Source organism: Myotis nattereri (assembly GCF_964212035.1).
Source record: "Myotis nattereri genome assembly, chromosome: 9".
Taxonomy (NCBI): Eukaryota; Metazoa; Chordata; class Mammalia; order Chiroptera; family Vespertilionidae; genus Myotis; species Myotis nattereri.
In genome coordinates, this window is record NC_138084.1 from 35715685 (window position 1) to 35733857 (window position 18173).

Sequence of the window (18173 nt, forward strand, 5' to 3'; positions counted from 1 at the left end):
CCATCCTTAGACCTGGCTTAAAAGCACACACTTCCCCTCACATGCTGCATGACATTGGAGAAGTTCATAAACCCTTCTGAGCCTCATTTTCCCGAGGGCTTGTTGTAAAGATTAAATCGTCAATGTGTGTAGGCATGTGATCCTATGTAAGTTGCTGGGCTCCATAAATGCTATTTTCACCTCTATTTTTCCCTTCAAATCTGAGCTGTGCTGGCCATCCTGGGGAACACCAAGGAAGACCAGGGAGGGGAATGGACCCTCCAGCCTCTCTCTGGGGGTCATTTCTCCACGAAAGGGGATATGTTTTGATTGTTCCCATTATGCTAACAATACGTTTTCTCCCTCACAGAGGAGCTGAAGGAGAAGCTGACAGAGTATGTGGACAAGGTGAATGGCCAGAAGCCAGGCTTCATCAAAGTCGTGCGCCACAGCAAGCAGGAGGGCCTCATCCGCTCCCGGGTCAGTGGCTGGAGGGCGGCCACTGCCCCTGTAGTGGCACTCTTCGATGCCCATGTGGAGTTCAATGTGGGCTGGTAAGTGCCCATCAGGAGAGGAGGGTGGTCCAGGAGCTTCGACTCAGATGGGTGCAAAGCATGCTGGGATCTCAGTCATGTGGGGGTAAGCAGAGAATTCTGGGAACAGGTGAGATATGGGTATGTGAGTGACTAGGCAAGGGCTGGCCCTTCAGGGTGGGGGAGGGTCAGGGGTCAATAGGGTCAACACACAGTGTCTAAAGGATACAGTGACATGAGGCTTGACTCTGGCTGGCGTGGTCCTCTGGCAGAAGGGTAAATGCTACGGGCAAAGCAGAGAGTACCAGCCTAGCTAGGGACTAGGCTGCAACTCCCAGGAAAGTGAGAGCTGGACCAGATATGAGACAGAAGCCCAACCACACCGACGAGCCAAGGCCTAGTGGGCAGAGGGAGCTAAGGTGGTTTGATGTCACCAGTGCCCTCAGTTCCCCAAAGGCCAGGCCAGTGGTAGCTCAATATGGCAGATTCTCCTCCTGGTGAAACTCGGTCTCAGGAAACCTTTATTGCTCTGGCCACCGCTGCTGTGAGGGGGAAGAGAACACACACAAACCTTCAATTGTGTCATCTGAGTAGGGTGGGGCACTTGATACCAACATCCCTCCAGGCCAGAGGGTGTCTGTGGCCCCTGTGTGTGACTTTGCAGAGAGCCTGGGCAAGGGAGGACCAGGCACTGGGAATGGCTGAGGGAACCCCCCTTCTGACCACTATGCCTGATGGAGCTGGGTCTGCTCTCCTCCCAGACTCCAGGTGCCACCCTGCCTCTCTGGAGTGGGGTGAAGAGTGCCATTTAACAGGAAGAAGCAGCCGGGCCTGCACGCAGCATGCCTGGATTTGGGCAGACTTTTACATAACAGGCCGAATTAAGATTGCAGTGCGGCCGTTTTTCATAGTTGAAGTCCCTGCTTGCCATTTGTGACTATTTAAAAGGCATTTTCATTGGATTTATAGCCAGGAGAGGAGAGGGACACTTACTATTTCAAGCTGATTTAAATAAACAATTACGCAACAATTCATTATTAATGAGAAGCTTATCATTACTCTCTGCAAACACTTTACTTGCCTGGTGCCCATAAGGGCTTCTGGCTCCCTGGAAGCCAGACCTGCCACCTTTCCTTGGGCAGAGGCGAACATGTGGGGTGGGGTGGGGTGGGGGTTGGGGGGGCACAGACGGAAGGCCCCAGGCAGCATGAAGTAAGTTTGTTCTCACCCTGTCTCTGCCTTCCTCATCTGCCTGTTTCCTAGTTAATGTGCTAAATTTAAGCAAAATCAAAGCCCATGTTGAAAGCTTCCCAGGGAACCTCAGATCTGTTTCTTCTTCCTTTAAGTCTTGATTTTTTTTTTTTCTAGTGAAAAAAAATGAAAGCAAGCAGACACATGGATGTAAGGCACTAAGAATCTCTCAGCTCAGCCCAGAAGGTGCTAAGGAGTGGCTGGGCCTCTTGCCAGCCCAGAAGTACGGGGGTGGGGAGGCTGGTAGGGCCCCTGCCCAGGAGGAGAGCAGCGCTTTCCTGGAGGAGATGTCCAGGTGTCTTTCCCTCTTTCCGCAGTGGAGGAGCTTTAGGAGTCGTCAATCTGGTGTCTCTTCACCTTGGAGGCAGTAACCCCTCTCTCCCTCCCTCCTGCTCAGGGCTGAACCCGTACTCACCCGCATAAAGGAGAACCGGAAGCGGATCATCTCACCATCGTTTGACAACATCAAATATGACAACTTTGAGATAGAAGAGTACCCGCTGGCCGCCCAGGGCTTTGACTGGGAGCTGTGGTGCCGCTACCTAAACCCCCCCAAGGCCTGGTGGAAGCTGGAGAACTCCACGGCCCCGATCAGGTACAGCATCCTTACCTGCGATCTCTCTGCCTCGTCCTCCAGGGCAAGAGCTCCCCTCCCAGCACAACCCTTACTCCCCAAACTCCAGTCCCATCATGGGATGGTGGGTGGGGTGAGGTGAGCAGTGGTGGAAAGGAATTATAAGTGACCTCCAGTCACTCACTGCTCACCAGCTCTGTGATCTCTTTTCAAAGAGCCATGGCTCCCAGATTCATTCAGAGGCTCACAGCTACTCATTCCAGCACATCACTGTGGGGCACCTGCTGGGAGCCAACTACTATTTACACTGGGTGCTTGGGATCCAGAGTGATTAAGAGTCAATCCCTGCCAGCAAAATCCTGAAGTCGAGTAAAGACAGACACAATAATTAGAATAACAAATTATTCCACCACGCTGGTGGAAACCGCAAGGAAAGTAGGGAGAATCCTTTGCTGACAGTGTAGCATCTGCACTTGTTTCTAAGGGCAACTAGGAGATCGCAGGCTTAGGGTGGAGGCATCCATATGCGAAGGAGCAGAGTGAGTTCCTGGGCACAGAGCAGGTTCAAAGGGAGCAGCCTGAGGCCATGAGGCTGGAGGGAAGGAGAGGCAGGACCAGACCTCACAGCACTGCTTAGGCCTTGCTGATGTTTGAGCGTATCCTTTAGGACTCAGACGAAAGGAACTTCAAACTGCATTTCAAAGGTCCCAAACTCTTTCAGCCTTTGCTGCTACCATCATAGACCCCCGAATGACTCCCATGTGCAGCCTGTTTTATGAATCAGAACTCCTGAAACAGCCGTCCCCACAAGCCCTTGTTTCTGTCTGGTTAATCACAGATCAGGCGCCTTTGTGCTCCCTGCAAAGGGCTGCCTGTCAAACGCACAGACACACCAGAAGGTGGCCTAGGGGACAGTCCCTGGAATGAAAGAGATTAGAAACTCGATGTCACTTTGTATTACATGAGGAAGGAAGATTATGAAAAGTGTAATTGAGAGGGGTGATTATTATCTAAGATCACCTCTTCCTTGCCAGAAGAAAAAACACACACTGTATTCATATTTAAAACGGGATGGAAGAGAACTCCACCTGGCTCTCCTGTGCTTATCTTGACTACCTATCTGTTAGGCCCCTGCCACAATTTTGTGTTGTTCAATATTTGTTTGGAGGTCCCTGTGTGCAAGGACCTTTTACGCGCATGGTCTTATTTGTTCCTCATCAACCTGGTGACAGCTATTGTGTCATCCCTGCTTCACAAGATGAGGAGAGCAAGGCTGACGAAGGAGAATGGCCCTGACAAAGGCTCTGGCCAGGGGAGCCAGGATCCAAACCCAGGTCAGCTAGATCCCATGCCTAGTTGTCATCCCCCTAGTCACCCACCCTGAGCTCAGGCCTGGGGTGGCTGAATTCTGCCCAGGTCTGTTGATCTTTGGAGGGAAATACGCCACCACGTAACAAGCATTCTTACAGACGCCTGCACTGATGTTAGTTGCTTCAGCCTGGTCTTCGTAAACCCACATTCTGGGTCCTTCACAAAGAATAGCGTCTCACTCTCAAATTTTCCTTCCCCTGCTTGCTAGCAAGACCTTGGCTGAGAGAAAGTATATTAATGGAGAAAACATCCCTGGTTTTATCCCTAGATAAAGACAGCTCCACAGAAAGTTGTGGGTTATATAAATGTATCATGCCCACCTGGGCCCGTTTCCGTGGGCTGTACTTTGGTTCTTTGTCCACAGACTGCATAAGCTGCAGGAAGAGCCCAGAGGTATCTTCTGCTGCGTTCTGCAGGGGTGTCTTTGAGATAGTTTTGCACTGTGTCGTGAAGTGACTGACCTCTTAAAGAAGACTGACATCAGAGATTTCTTTCAACTTCACTGCCAGTCAAAGAAAGCCTTGCTATCCCTGAGGAATTAGTAATGCTATTTCCACATGGGACCCATAAATCTTATTTCTAAGGCCAGGTATGCTCATGTTCACCTCAGCCACCAGGAAGCTCAGGGTCTACTTTGTGGATCCACTTGAAGAAGGACCTAATGCTGCACATGCATTCTAACTAGCCCCCAACTTCATCGTGAATTTTTTGTCTTTTCAGACACTTATCTATTTTATTTTCCACGTATTTTACATTTTTCTTGTAAGCTATTTCTAATTTGGGGGGGAATGAGACAAGGTATAAATTAACACAACTTCCAGGCTGACTGAGCCCACTTAGTACCCTCGCTGGTTAATAAGTGACGGACTGCCTGAGGTGGCCTGTGCGCTTTCCTTGACTGGGTCTGGCCAGATGGGGAAGGCTCCGTCCTATGTGTCCAGCGGTGCCAGCTCAGTTCAGCACTGCAGAATGCTGAGGGAAAGGCTGAGTACCCACTCTGCCCGCCTGTTGGGCTTATGTCTTAAGTCACCATGATTTACAGAGGGGATTCTCCTGGCTTTTGTAATGGGCAAGTGCCTCTTTTAAAATGATCTTTTGAGTACCAATTATGTCCCAGAGGATTTCAATACTTAATTTCATCCTGTGAGGTTATATAGTGGATTCTACTTCATAGATGTGGAATCAGAGGCTCAAAGAGGCTAGGGAACTTCTCTCAGAGGAACAGCCACAATGGGGATTTTTTCCAAGGCACTCACTTCCAAGACCAAGGTCAAGCATCGCCCACCAGAGCAGGAATTCACTCTGCTTAGGAGAAGTGCTTGAGGTGGACTGACCACCCTGCGTACCTGCGATCTAGGGAAGGTGAAGCCATTCAGAATAAAATGCTGTGATTGAAAGGAGGAGGGACAGGGGCCCCCAGGCACCAGTCTCTGCCTGAGCAGCTTCTGGCATCAGTACTCTCCAAAGACATAGCCTGCAGAATAGCTGTTTCCCCACGTGGATGAGTTTCCACTTTCAAAGATGGGTCTATTTGCATGTGATTACCAGTTTTCTTATCGCTGAAGAGTCTTCATTTCTCCTTTTTTTCTCTTCCCAACCAAATCCTTCAGCCACCAGCTGATAGGTTGCTACACAAGAACTAGAAATGGTAGCCGTGTGCAGTGGAACAATGCAGAGTCATGGCTCCCAGCAGAGAAGCAGCCCACACACCCTCATGATGATTCACCTAACGTGGGTCACTCCTGGTAAAGTTCCGTGCTGGGCATCCACACTGCCGGTGAGCCCCACACTCACGCTCACCAAGGAAAGGCCTTCCAGCTGCTGGACCTACTAACTGTGGACATGTAGCTCCAGCCTAAGACCCATGCTGAATTCTAGACCAGGTGTCCTATCTCAGGCCTACCTGTTGGATCTCTCCCCACAGGGCCCCTCAGGCACCTTAGACCAGTGTCCCCAGCAAGGAATACTGCTTGCTTCTGAAGCCAGCTTCTTCTCTGTACCCAATTTTGATGTGTGGCTCCACCCCACCATCACCTAAGCCAGAAAGCCAGCTGCCATCCAGATCCCCCCCTCACTCTTACCTCCATAGTTCATCTCTTTCAAAGTTCTGCTGATTTTATAGTAAAATATGTCTTTAGACAATCCCTATCTCCACTCTTGGCCCAGGTCCTCATCATTTCCAGGGCTAGATGGATATAGCAACAGGCTCCCTAACTGGATTCCTAATTTCCATACAATCTCCTACAATCTGACTTCCCTCAGCTGCTCAAGGATTAAAACACAGATCTTTAAAAACACAGATCTGCTCATACCACTGTCTGCTTAAAGTTTCTCAGGGACCCTCCTTTGTCTATAGATAAAATCCAAATTATTTACCATGCTAGCCAACGCCCCAGCTAACTTTTCTAAGTGGACCAAGGTTGGCATGCAGAACCCAAGTTGGGGAAGGGTGAGAAAGTTGGCAGGGCGCCCGGGTAGAAACAGAGACTGGCTGTGCAGTTCAAAGTTCAGGGGGCAGAGCAACTATAGATACAGACGTTCAACCCAGACTGGCAAGCTGAGCACCACTTCTGTGGGCTAACACAAATGCAAGCACCAGGGGGACTGATGGCTGGTCCCAGGACAGGAGCTGGCTGCTGCAGCCCTGCAGAAATAGCCTCCCTGGGACAGCTGGTGAGGGTAGACCTATGAGGGCCGCTCAGAGAACCAGCTCTGCACCAGCTTTGGCAGCAAAGGAAGGAAAAGGACCAGCTCCTCTTGGTGGGAAGGTACCAGTGCTCTCACTCCCCTGGCACCACCACGAGACAGCCCCTCTGCTAACCTGGCCCACCTCCCCTCACCTCTGCAGGAGCCCAGCCCTCATTGGATGCTTCATTGTGGACCGCCAGTACTTCCAGGAGATTGGCTTACTGGATGAAGGCATGGAAGTCTATGGAGGCGAGAACGTCGAGCTCGGGATCAGGGTGAGCAGGGATTCTCACCCACAGGGCTTGGCTCAGCTCCCCAAAGAGTGAATGAGTCTAGGGCAGCGGTTCTCAACCTGTGGGTCGCGACCCCTTTGGGGGTCGAACGACGCTTTCACAGGGTCACCTAAATACATCCTGTATATCAGATATTTACATTACGATTCATAACAGTAGCAAAATTACAGTTATGAAGTAGCAACGAAAATAATTTTATGGTTGGGGGTCACCACAACATGAGGAACTCTATTAAAGGGTCGTGGCATTAGGAAGGTTGAGAACCACTGGTCTAGGGGGTGGAGAAATGGGGCTCAAGGTTGAAGGTCATGTACTGATTCTGAATGTCCACTCACTAAGCTTGGTCCATCTGTATGCAATCAGCACTGATTGGAATGAGGTAGTGACACAGGATGGCACCTACAGAATTTTCAGGAAGAAACTTCAGAGACTGCATGTTTGGGGGTGGGGACATGGAAGAGTTGAGCTCTCAACTCAAGGAAACAACCTCTTTGTTAAAACCAAACATATGCTTCTCCAGAGTGAGCAAAGTTGTGCTCCAGGTGCAGGCACCAAGGGCTGGATGAACAAGATTGATCCTCAGAGTCACCTCCCCTTGGGATCTCTCACTCTGATATTCTGTCTCCTCCACAGTGGCCCCTAAAGTCCTAAAGCCTTTGTCAAGAGAGAGCTACAGGGAAATAAACTCATGGAATATAAACAGCAAAACATTCCATGCTGGTCAGACCCTCAGACACGTTCATACCTCATACCATTTTCTGGAGGTGGCCCCAATCCCACCTCAAAGCATGGGGCCCTCCACAGCCATCACTGCATGGTGTGAATCCTCAATAGACACCATTTAGTTTCTCATCCTAGAGGAACATTTCCTAGGCTCTTCCCCTTTCCCTGGGCCCATGAAAAGATGCCGGGGGTCTTAATCTGGCATCAAGAAGGGTTCAGCAATCTGGAGAAGGTGCTGTGTGCAAATTAAATAAGAGTCCAGAGATGAAACATAATTTTGAAAGGCATTATAGAGAGTCAGAGAAGACTTAGCTAAAGAAAACCAAGTTCTCCTTGTCTAAGGACCCCTTGCTATTTATTAACACAATTTTTCCTAAGGCAAGGTGGAGATATATACATCAAAGGGTAGGGTTTGGTACAGAATCCATTGTCAGATTGGATAATTGCCTTTGGCTGTTCAGGTGTTTGGCCAGTAGGAGGCAATAACATGTAGATTGAGATGCCCTGAGCTGTCTGGCAGCAAGCAATTACACTTTTCAGGTTTGGGGAAATGCCCTTGCCACTCCAGATGAATCAACCCTGCTGACATGCTGGAACTGGCTTCCAGCAAAAAGATAATTCCAAAATGAACCCCTCCCCATGTCTGATGGCATGCACAGGTCCCCTGGTGGTTGGCAAGAATGGGATGATGGATACAACAAAGGACCTGGTCCTAGAGGGAAGCCCATGCCTCTATCTAGGTTGTGATCCTATGAAAAACCCAACATTCAAGCTGTGGCTGGTCCCTTCAGTGGTCCCCACTGTCCTCTCCATGGGGATCTTTAAGCAGCCTGACACAGCCATGCACGCACTGTCAGCCCCCCCTGCACACTGCACCGATGCCTGGCTGGCTCCTACCGGTGATCCACTCTCACACCTTTGGCCTTAATGTCTGTCTGTGCCTGGTGTCTCCCGTTTCTGATATTCAGTTCCTACTCAGGGACTTCAGCTTGGACATACCTTCCTGTCAACTCTGACCCCCTCAGCCCTCCCACCCACTGGACAGCCTGCTGGTCCCACACATCCTCCACCTTGCCCTGAGGGGAGACTGGGCACCTCCAATGAGCATCTCACATCACCTGCAGTGGTCTGACAGGTACTGTGTGAGCTGGGCTTGTTCCCCAGCCTGAACACTAGGGCTCTGAGGACTGGCAGCAGGAGCAGCTTCTCTGAAGAAGAGCTCAGAAAACACTTTCTGACAACTGTATTCCCTGAACCTGAGACAGTGCTTTGGAGGCAGTCAAATGCACAGGCTTATTGGCGAGCTAATATATTCATAGAGGGCAGTGCCTGCATAACCACCTCATTTTTAAAGCTGTCCCTACACTGGTCATTTATCCGCCACCTGCATCCTAACCATCTCATTTCAGCGCCGCTCCTGGATAAATGCTTGCCCCCAAACATAATCTTTTTCACTAGGAGTTGCTGCCAGGAATTGGCTGAGCGAGCAGGTTAGCCTCTAGTCACTTATGCTCTCTGGGTAAAAATATCTGGAACGGAGAAAGGAATTAGATTTGTGAACTCTGCTTCCAACACGTCTGTGAGTCAATCACGGAGTGATGGGAGATTTCTGGCTTCCCCTTGCCTAGGTTATAAAGCTGTTCCGAGCATGGGCCTGGATAAGCCTTTCAAATACTTGTTAAAAATCTCTGGTGGTTTCGTGTTCAGGGTGTAAAATACAGTGCAAAATGTTGCCTGGCTGGTTTTTCCTTCATCTCTTCCCTCTTACTTTACGGAGATGAAGTGTCATCGGAGCTGAAGGAAAGGTGGCTTTTAAACAGGGACCCAGCAACTTGTTGGCTGGCAGAGCTGAGAACAGAGGTGGGGCTAGTTCATTTGAATTCTAGTTCCCTTTGTAAAGAACATGGAATTGCTGAGCATCTCTAAAATAGATGTTCACGTTTTGTGTGGTTGTCAGTGTTTTTCTTTTATGTTTTATAAGTTAATATCTCTGAACCTCCCTTTCCTCTTCTAGGATTTCCCATCAATTACCCCACAGGATTGTGTGTGAAAATGAGAGACATTGCTTTTCTCACCTCATTTAGTCAGAGGCCACTATTCAAGGTCCTTACCCATCTGGAACACAGAAATAGTGTCATTTGCACAATTATTCAGTACCCGCTCTGTGCCAGCGATTGTGCTAGGCATTTTGCTTATGCCATCCACCTATAAAACACCCTAAAAAGTAGCTGCTATTGTAATATTCCTTTTTTTTTTCAGATGAGGAAATTGTGAAATTAAGAGCTTACATATCATCTCAAGGTCATACAATTTATAAGATGGGGAGAAAGAGTCCAACCCCAGGTCTTTATGATTTGAAAGACTAGATAGTTATACCACAGTGATCTAGAGATAAAAGCCCTTATAACATCCAAAAAAAGGTATTACAATGTCCTTGCAGCAATTACCTTCTACTTTATTCATTATCGTGTCTGCTGAGTTTCCATTTAAAGCCTTATTCTTATCTTGCAATCATTTCTAATATGTTTTTTTTAAACTTATGATTTCTAAGTCCACAACTTAGTGGGAGAAGGAAAAGAGCTACTATGGCCAAGCAGAATGAGAAGAGTGGGAAATAAGAGCTGATGTTGTGTAGAATTCATAATGATTACATAATTGATGGCTATGAAAGTGCTAGTATATATAAGAAAGCATTTGAAAGCTGGCAAGGAATTAAGAAATTGTTAGAGAATGTTATGGGTGGAATTGCATCCCCTCCAAAATATGCTGAAGTTCTAACCCCTTGTACCTGTGAATATGATCTTATTTGGAAACAGGGTCTTTGCAGATGTAATTAGCTTAAGGTGAGGTCATAGTGATCTAGGGTGGGCCCTAATCCAACATTACAGGGTCTTTATGAGAGACACACAGGGAAGATGACCATGAGAAGATGGAGGCAGAGAATGGAGTTGTGTTGCCACAAGTCAAGGAATGCCTGAGGCCACCAGAAGCTGAAAGAAGGAGACTTCTTTTAAGGAAGGCTTCTTCCCTCGAAGTTTTGGAGGGATCATGGCCAATACCTGATTTTAGACGTCTAGCCTCTGGAACGGTGAGAGAACACATTTCTGGGTTTTTAGGTGATCCAGCTTTTGGTACTTTGTTATCACAGCCCAAGGAAACTAATACAGAGACCAATAATTAAGGGAAAGTAGGAACCTAGAGAAAGCCTGAGTCTGTTCTATTTGAAGAATCTAGTGACTTCAAGATTGTTTTCTCAATTTCATAGAGTACAAGAACAGAATACAAATCTCAAGGCTTGCCCAAGATAAAGAGTGTAACAACATATCCTCCCTCCCTACACACACACACACACACACACACACACACACACACACAGCTCCCATGAAGCTGGGACTCCATAGGCCAATGATCTCAGTATAAAGATGAATTAGAGATGCTCCCATCCTCACCCTCTCAGGCTTCTGCTGGGAAGATAGGAAAAAATTGTCCTCTATGAATCCTTCCCTTAGATTTATAACTTAAAATCAAAATATTTCCTGGTCTAGAAAACCTCAAGAATAGTATTTAGCTTAAAGTTGTTGGAAGTTCTTAGGCATCTGCAAAAGTGTGTACAAGTTCCCTCTGGGGAAAGACCTCTTTAACTCGGGCCACAGACTTCCCACAGCTAGAGTTCCAAGGGATATGCAGTCACTTAAAACCACACACACACACACACACACACACACAAAGATAGGGATGAAACAAAGCATCCAGAGCAAACACCAGCAAAAGCTTTGGACAGCCAAATTTGATCCACAGTCTTCAGGTATTGAATCTATCAGACAGGATATAAAATAAGTTGTGTAATATATTTAAATAAAAATTTTAACACATTTAAAATCTGAATAAGAAGCAAGAGACTATAAAAAGATCAGTCATATTAGGATAAAATAGAATTTCAAGCATGAAAAATATTAAAAATAATAAAATTAAAAACTTAATGGATGTATTAAACAGTTAGACAGACATTGTTAAAGGAAAGAAATTAGTAAACTGGAAAATAGACCTGAAGAAATTATTTAAAATCAGCCTAGGATGATAAAGGAAAAAGAGGTTGAGAGACATTTAAAATTGAGGGAGAGGATCTAGTATTTTAGAATTCCAAATGGAGAGGGTAAAATGAGAGGATGAGACAAAAGCAATATTTAAATAGATGATCACTGAAAATATGTCAAAACTGGTGAAAGACCAGTCTTTAGGTTCACAAAGTCAATCTGTCCAAAGCAAGATAAATACAGATATATTCACCCCCAGACATATCAGTGAAACTACAAAATGCCAAAGACAAAGAGAAGATAGACCAACTAAAGATTGATGGTAGAGAAACAATTGACTTCTCCGTGGCAATAATGGTCCAGAAGACCATTAAATACTATTTTAAGTATGTTGAGAGAAAATAATTATCAAATTATATATGTATGCTTAATAAAATACCTTTCAAAAACTAAGGCAAAAAAGAAAGTCATTTTTTGATTCACAAACACTGAAAGAGTTGCCACTAAAAGGCAAATAAAATTATAAAGGATATACTTTAAAATACAGAAAATGATCCCAGAAGGTAAATAGATAAAAGAAAAATAATAAGCCGAAACCGGTTTGGCTCAGTGGATAGAGCGTCGGCCTGCGGACTGAAAGGTCCCGGGTTCGATTCTGGTCAGGGGCATGTGCCTGGGTTGCGGGCACATCCCCAGTGGGAGATGTGTAGGAAGCAGCTGATTGATGTTTCTCTCTCATCGATGTTTCTAACTCTCTGTCTCTCTCCCTTCCTCTCTGTGAAAAATCAATAAAATATATTTTTTTTAAAAAAAAAAGAAAAGAAAAATAATAAGCTCATACAAGACATCTGTGTAAATCTAAAGAAATAGTGATGGTATATAGCACAATAGAAATGGTTTATGGGGTTGCGTTATTTACAATAGCTAAAATCTGGAAACAGCTCAAGTGCCCCTCAGTAGATGAGTGGATTAAAAAGCTGTGGTACATTTACACAATGGAATACTATGTGGCTGTAAAAATGAAGGATCTATTACAGTTTGTGACAGCATGGAGGGACCTGGAGATTATTATACTAAGCAAAATAAACCAGGTAAAGAAAGACAAATATCACATGCCCTCACTTATATATGGAATCTAATGAACAAAGTAAACTGACCAACAAAATAGGTGCAGAGGCATGGATGCATGAAACAGACTGACAGATTTCAGAGAGAAGGGGGTGGAGGAAAGAGGAAGAGATTAACTAAAAAGATATATGCATATATGCATAGCCCATGGGCACAAACAATAGTGTGGAGAAGGCCTGGGTTAGAGCAGGGGCTGGGTGGAGAGGCGGAAAGGAGGAGGAATGGGAGGCATCTATAATACTGTCAACAATAAGTAAAACTAAAAAATAATGAATTAAAAAAATTGAAAACTACAATGCAAAATAATTGCAAATAAATTAGGAGGGATGAATGTAATAAAGGTGTTCTAAAATGCCTATATTGTTACTAAGGATACTAGTTGACTTTAAGTTTTAATATAATAAGCATATTAAAATTTCTAGAGGAGCCATAAAAATCAGAGATGTAGAAAACCTAGCTTTCAAAATATTAGAGGGGGGAAATTAAATATGAAAATAATAAGAAAGAGAGAAGTAAAACTGGTGGTACAAAGAAAAAACATAAGATGGTAAAAATAAATCCAAATATCAGTAAATACACTAAATTTGCATGGACTAAATTAAAAGACAAATAGTTTTAGACTAGATTTTTAAAACTATCTGTAAGCTGTTTATAAGAAACATGTCTGAAGTATATAATACAGAAAGGTTCAAATCTAAATGGATGGAAAAAGTTATAACAGGCAAATGCCAGTCCAAAGAAAATTGCTATAGTTATATTAATATAAGAAAAAATACTAATAAGACATGCTTTAGTATAAGTAAAGTAGATTTCTACAAAATGATAATATGTGCAATTCATCAGAAATACATAATAATTATAAGCTTTTATGCATCTAGTTCTACAACCTTAATTTATATAAACTAAAAATTAACAGAATTATAAGGCATAGACATCTTCACTAAGATGGTGGAGGATTTAAATAAATTCCTCCAAGTAATTGATAGACCAACATAACAGTTTGAATCTAATGGGCACATACAGAACACTGAATCTAACAACTACAAGATTTAATAAATTTCAAGGAATCAACATCATGTAGACCATCTTCTCTAACCACAATGGAATTAAATGAAAAGTCCATAACCAAAAATTACAGACAAAGCAGTATTTTTGGAAATTGTGAAACACTTCTCAATAACTCACACACCAAAGAAGAGAAATTAAATTGTAAATTTGGAAGTATTTTTAACTGAATGATAAATATACTACATATCACATTATATGAAATGCTGTTAAACTAGTACTTAAGAGAAATTGTATAGCATCTCATTCTTGTATAAGAAAGAAAAGTTAAAAGTTAATGAGCTAAATATACATTATAAATAGTTAGAAAAAATAAGACTAAAACTAGATGAAAATAATAAAAAGGTAACAGAAATTAATGAAATAAAAATATATATTAGAAAGGACTGATAAAGCCAAAGCTTGGTTCTTTTAAAAACTAATCAAAATGACAAACTTTTAGCCAGAGAGGAGAGGGGAGTGGAGGGGAAAAGAGGGTAGGAGAGGAGAGGAGAGGAGAGACTAATAAATAACAATACAAAAAAATTGGTAGGAAAATATGGCTTATGAGACTGACACAGGAAGAAATAAAAACAAAAATTATCCTATAACCATTAAAGAAATTGAATCTGTAGTTTAAAATATTCTCATAAATAAAAAATTTTCTCACAAATGAAAAACTAAGTCAGGTGGTTATACCATCAAGCACTGCTTCACTTTTAAGGAACAAAATATTCCAACTCATGCAAGTTATTTGAACATAAAATGCAGAATAGAGACTAAGTGACCAAAAGCACAGCAGCCTGGATCTCTTTCTTCCAGGACCAAACATCCAGACAGATCCCCAGGTTTACAGCGCAATTGTTGATCTTATTAACAGTCCCAAGTCATAAAGAAAAGTCTAAATTATATTCTGTATACTCTGTTCAATAAGACAAAAGATGCACATACATATCTAAAGATTTCTTTGGGAAATGTAAAACTTGTTAAACTTCAGATATTGAAAGAGACCACTCCTTCATTATGTGGAATTGACAAAGGAAAACTGACCTGGAAACCTAGCCTATTTATAATTCCTTGAAATTAAAATTTTTAATATAAACAACAGTTGACTCCAGTTTTCTGGAATGGAAACCATAGAGGTAGGAGGGAGAGAGAAAGCCGGGCATCACGACTGGGCCAGTGGCCTACCGGGTGTCCAGAGCAGGCATTCAGACGAAAGAGATTCCTCCTCCCCATCTTGCCCAAGATGTAGATGGGTCTTGACTGGACTGAGCTCTTTGGACTGTATCACAGAGAAGAGAGTGACCAGACAGGACTCTCTGTTGGACACCCACTGGGCATATCTGCAAGTCACTGACTCTTTGGATATCTGTGCTTTACTCCCTTATGGGTTCTTGGCATTTTAGAGTCTCTACCTTCAAACATTTATTTTCATCTGACTCTTTAGAATATGGTCTGTTATTATAATGCCTCTTACACAGCTTTTCACCCTCCAGGCTGACTGACCTTTTACCATCTGCTGGATAATTCTCTTTATTCTGGCTCATCCACGTTACCCAAGCCCCATTGCCAGCCTTGCCACTCTTGCCTAGCCTCACCATAAGTCTGACTGGGTGGAGGACAGCTCCCTGTGAGTGATTCTGCCCCGACACCCTATAAAGCTGAGCAACGTCCAGGACAGGAGGAAGTCCAGCCGACTTGCTCCACGTTTGGCCTTGGGGTCACCAAGGAATTGTTAAAGGTTCTCTTCATCCGGGTATCCTTATCTAATGGCTTAATGAAGCAGAAATTTGCATTTGAGATTTCTCAATACCTCAAAGAGTGGCTTTATTTTAAATCGGTGACATCTTTCTATTGTCCTAGTCTGCCAGTTTTCATCCCCTCTCTTAAGTCTTCTTTCACAGCCATGGAGTATCTAGGATCTCTGCATGGCATGCCCTAGGAAAATGCCAGAGGCCATTGCACAGGGCCTCAGGGATGAAGGAAGCAAGAAAGTATGGACACAGTGGGAGGAATAGACTTTACAAACTTCATAGTCACCGGTATCAGAGATATCTTAGTCCCTGGACTAGGTTCATCTGTGGCTCCTCTATCCTCTAAGTAACAATGGCAATGCCTTTCATACATATTTTCAAAAATCTTTCCCTACAATTACCCTGTTAAATGCACACAGCAATCAAGTGCTGTAGGCAAGCCAGATATCATTACCCTATAATATTTTAAGATTAAAAATGTTTATGTGGACCAAAAAAGTTAATTCATTCTCATTCTGTGTTATCTCAATATTATAGTCATTATTTTAACAATAAAGATAACAAGAAATCAATTTAAGTGCTTTGCACACTATGAAGTGTTCTATCTATACTATACAAAACATGATCATATCTATTATATGTGTAGATATATGTTGTATAAGTACACTATCATATAGTTTATATAGTGATTTATTTTTTAAAACATTCTTTAATTTATATTATTATGGTCCTACTGAACTTTTTATTCAGATAACACTTAGGAATCTATATTGTAAGCAAAGAAATCTGACTCAGGATAACTGAAAGAGAAAAGGGATTTATCACAGGCCATTGGATATCTCAAATAATTAACAAGAAGTCTAGAGAAGCTGATGCTGAAATCAAGCCAAAATCGAGACTAGATAGCAGGAACCATAGCCAACGCCAAGTGGTAATCATGGTCTATTTAGGATCTATTTTTAAATAGACCATTGCCTTGACTAGATGTCCTACTACTGGATACTAAGCACCATTCCTCAGGTATTGGTTATATTCACCAGGATTCCGAGTCCTGAGTGAGAGCCTACTGTTGGCTAAACCTCAATTATACATCCATGCTGTAGCTTCCAGGGGACAGGGACCAGTCATATATGCCTCCTTGCAGCTTCCAGAGGCCCAAGAATTACACATTACACAGTCCCTAATATAGGAAGGGGATTTAAACTTAAGTGTCCTCTACAACAAGTAATATAATATCTCGGGTAGTATAATCTATATTCTGGATATTTTATCATAAATGGGATTTTTTAACAACCTCTTTATTATGGGCAATTTCATATGTATGCAAAAATAGAAATAATAATGTAATCAATCCTTCTGTATCAATCACATAATTTGAACACATTTTAAAACTCATAGCCTGTTTGATTTTAATCTCTATCCCAATCCAATCCTCTGCAACTCTAGTTATTTTGAAGCAATCCCCATACATTATATCATGGAAAAGTACCTTAATATGTATCCAAAATAAATGAGAACTTTTTAAAAAAGAAAAAGAAACATGCCCACAATACTATTTTTAGTCCTAAAAGTATTGAAAAGAATTCCCTAATACCATCAAATATTCAGTGTTCATTTCTTAATTCTCTCCTAAGTTTTTGTTTGGTTATACAATTTGTTTGCTTGAGTCAAGATCCAATTGTTAATATATCTTTTCAAGTGTTTATTAATCTACTATATTTCTCCTCCATGTGTTTTGTTCCTCCTTGTAATTTATTTTTTAAAAGATCAGGCCATGCCCTAACCAGTTTGGCTCAGTGGATAGAGTGTCGGCCTGTGGACTGAAGGGTCCCATGTTTGAATCCACTCAAGGGCATGTACCTTGGTTGCGGGCACGTCCCCAGTAGGGGGTGTGCAGGAGGCAGCTGATCGATGTTTCTCTCTCATTGATATTTCTAACTCTCTATCCCTCTCCCATCCTCTCTGTAAAAAAATTAATAAAATATATTTAAAAAATAAATAAAAGATCAGGCCATTTGTCCTATAGAGACTCCCACGGTCTAGATTTTCTCAGTTGTGTTCCCCTAAAGTCATTTAACATGTCCCTCTGTCCCATATATTTCTTCTAAATTGGTAGTTAGATCTAGAGATGTAGGTTCAGTTTTGCAGCAAGGATATTTCATAGGCAGTGTTTTTGTACTTCCATCACGTAGCACACGATGCCTATCTGTCTACCCACTTGTGATGCTAACCGTCATTGCTGATTATTGCCCAGATCCAATAATTCATTAGGGATGGCAAAATGATGACATTTCCATTTTACTTCTCCTTCCTCATTTATCAGCTGGAATAACTGCTGGTGCACAATCACCTATTCTTTGGTTGCTGGGAAGTACGACCAAGTTCATTTAAAAACATCAGAATAAATAATTCTATAACAGCTTTCAAAGTGTTGAATTGATTTTTCACCACCTTCCAAAGGGGAACATTTCATTTTTAGCATTTTTAGTGTCATTATGAATTTTCATGTATTTGATGTACCTCAGTTCATTACATTTAACATCCTTATTGTTTTGCAAATTTTCACCTTTGGCCATTGAGAGTCTATTGACATTAGTTCTGAGTCCTTTTGCTTCTTTGCCGGCTTCCCTGCCAGCAGCAGTGCTCCAGGCTCACCTGTGCAGTTCCTGCTCCCGACCAGTGGTCAGCCAGGTCCCTAAGGAGCCCAGCTGTCTTTGAGTGAGCAGTGCTGTGTACAGCCTCCATCCAGGGCTGCATATTGCTACTGGCTTGGCCCGTATTTCTAGGTCTTTTCAGTA

The 18173-nt window shown here is 43.2% G+C and overlaps 1 protein-coding gene across 2 annotated transcripts in view; it reads left to right on the top strand.

Annotated features, from left to right (window-relative positions):
* GALNT18 (polypeptide N-acetylgalactosaminyltransferase 18) overlaps positions 1-18173 on the top strand; it is a 296162-nt gene that overhangs the window by 205277 nt on the left and 72712 nt on the right. For both annotated transcript variants that reach the window (XM_081099430.1, XM_081099431.1), the window contains exons 4-6: positions 350-533; positions 2161-2358; positions 6557-6671. In XM_081099430.1, coding sequence (XP_080955556.1) covers positions 350-533; positions 2161-2358; positions 6557-6671 — 497 coding nt within the window. The remainder of the gene's footprint in view (positions 1-349; positions 534-2160; positions 2359-6556; positions 6672-18173) is intronic.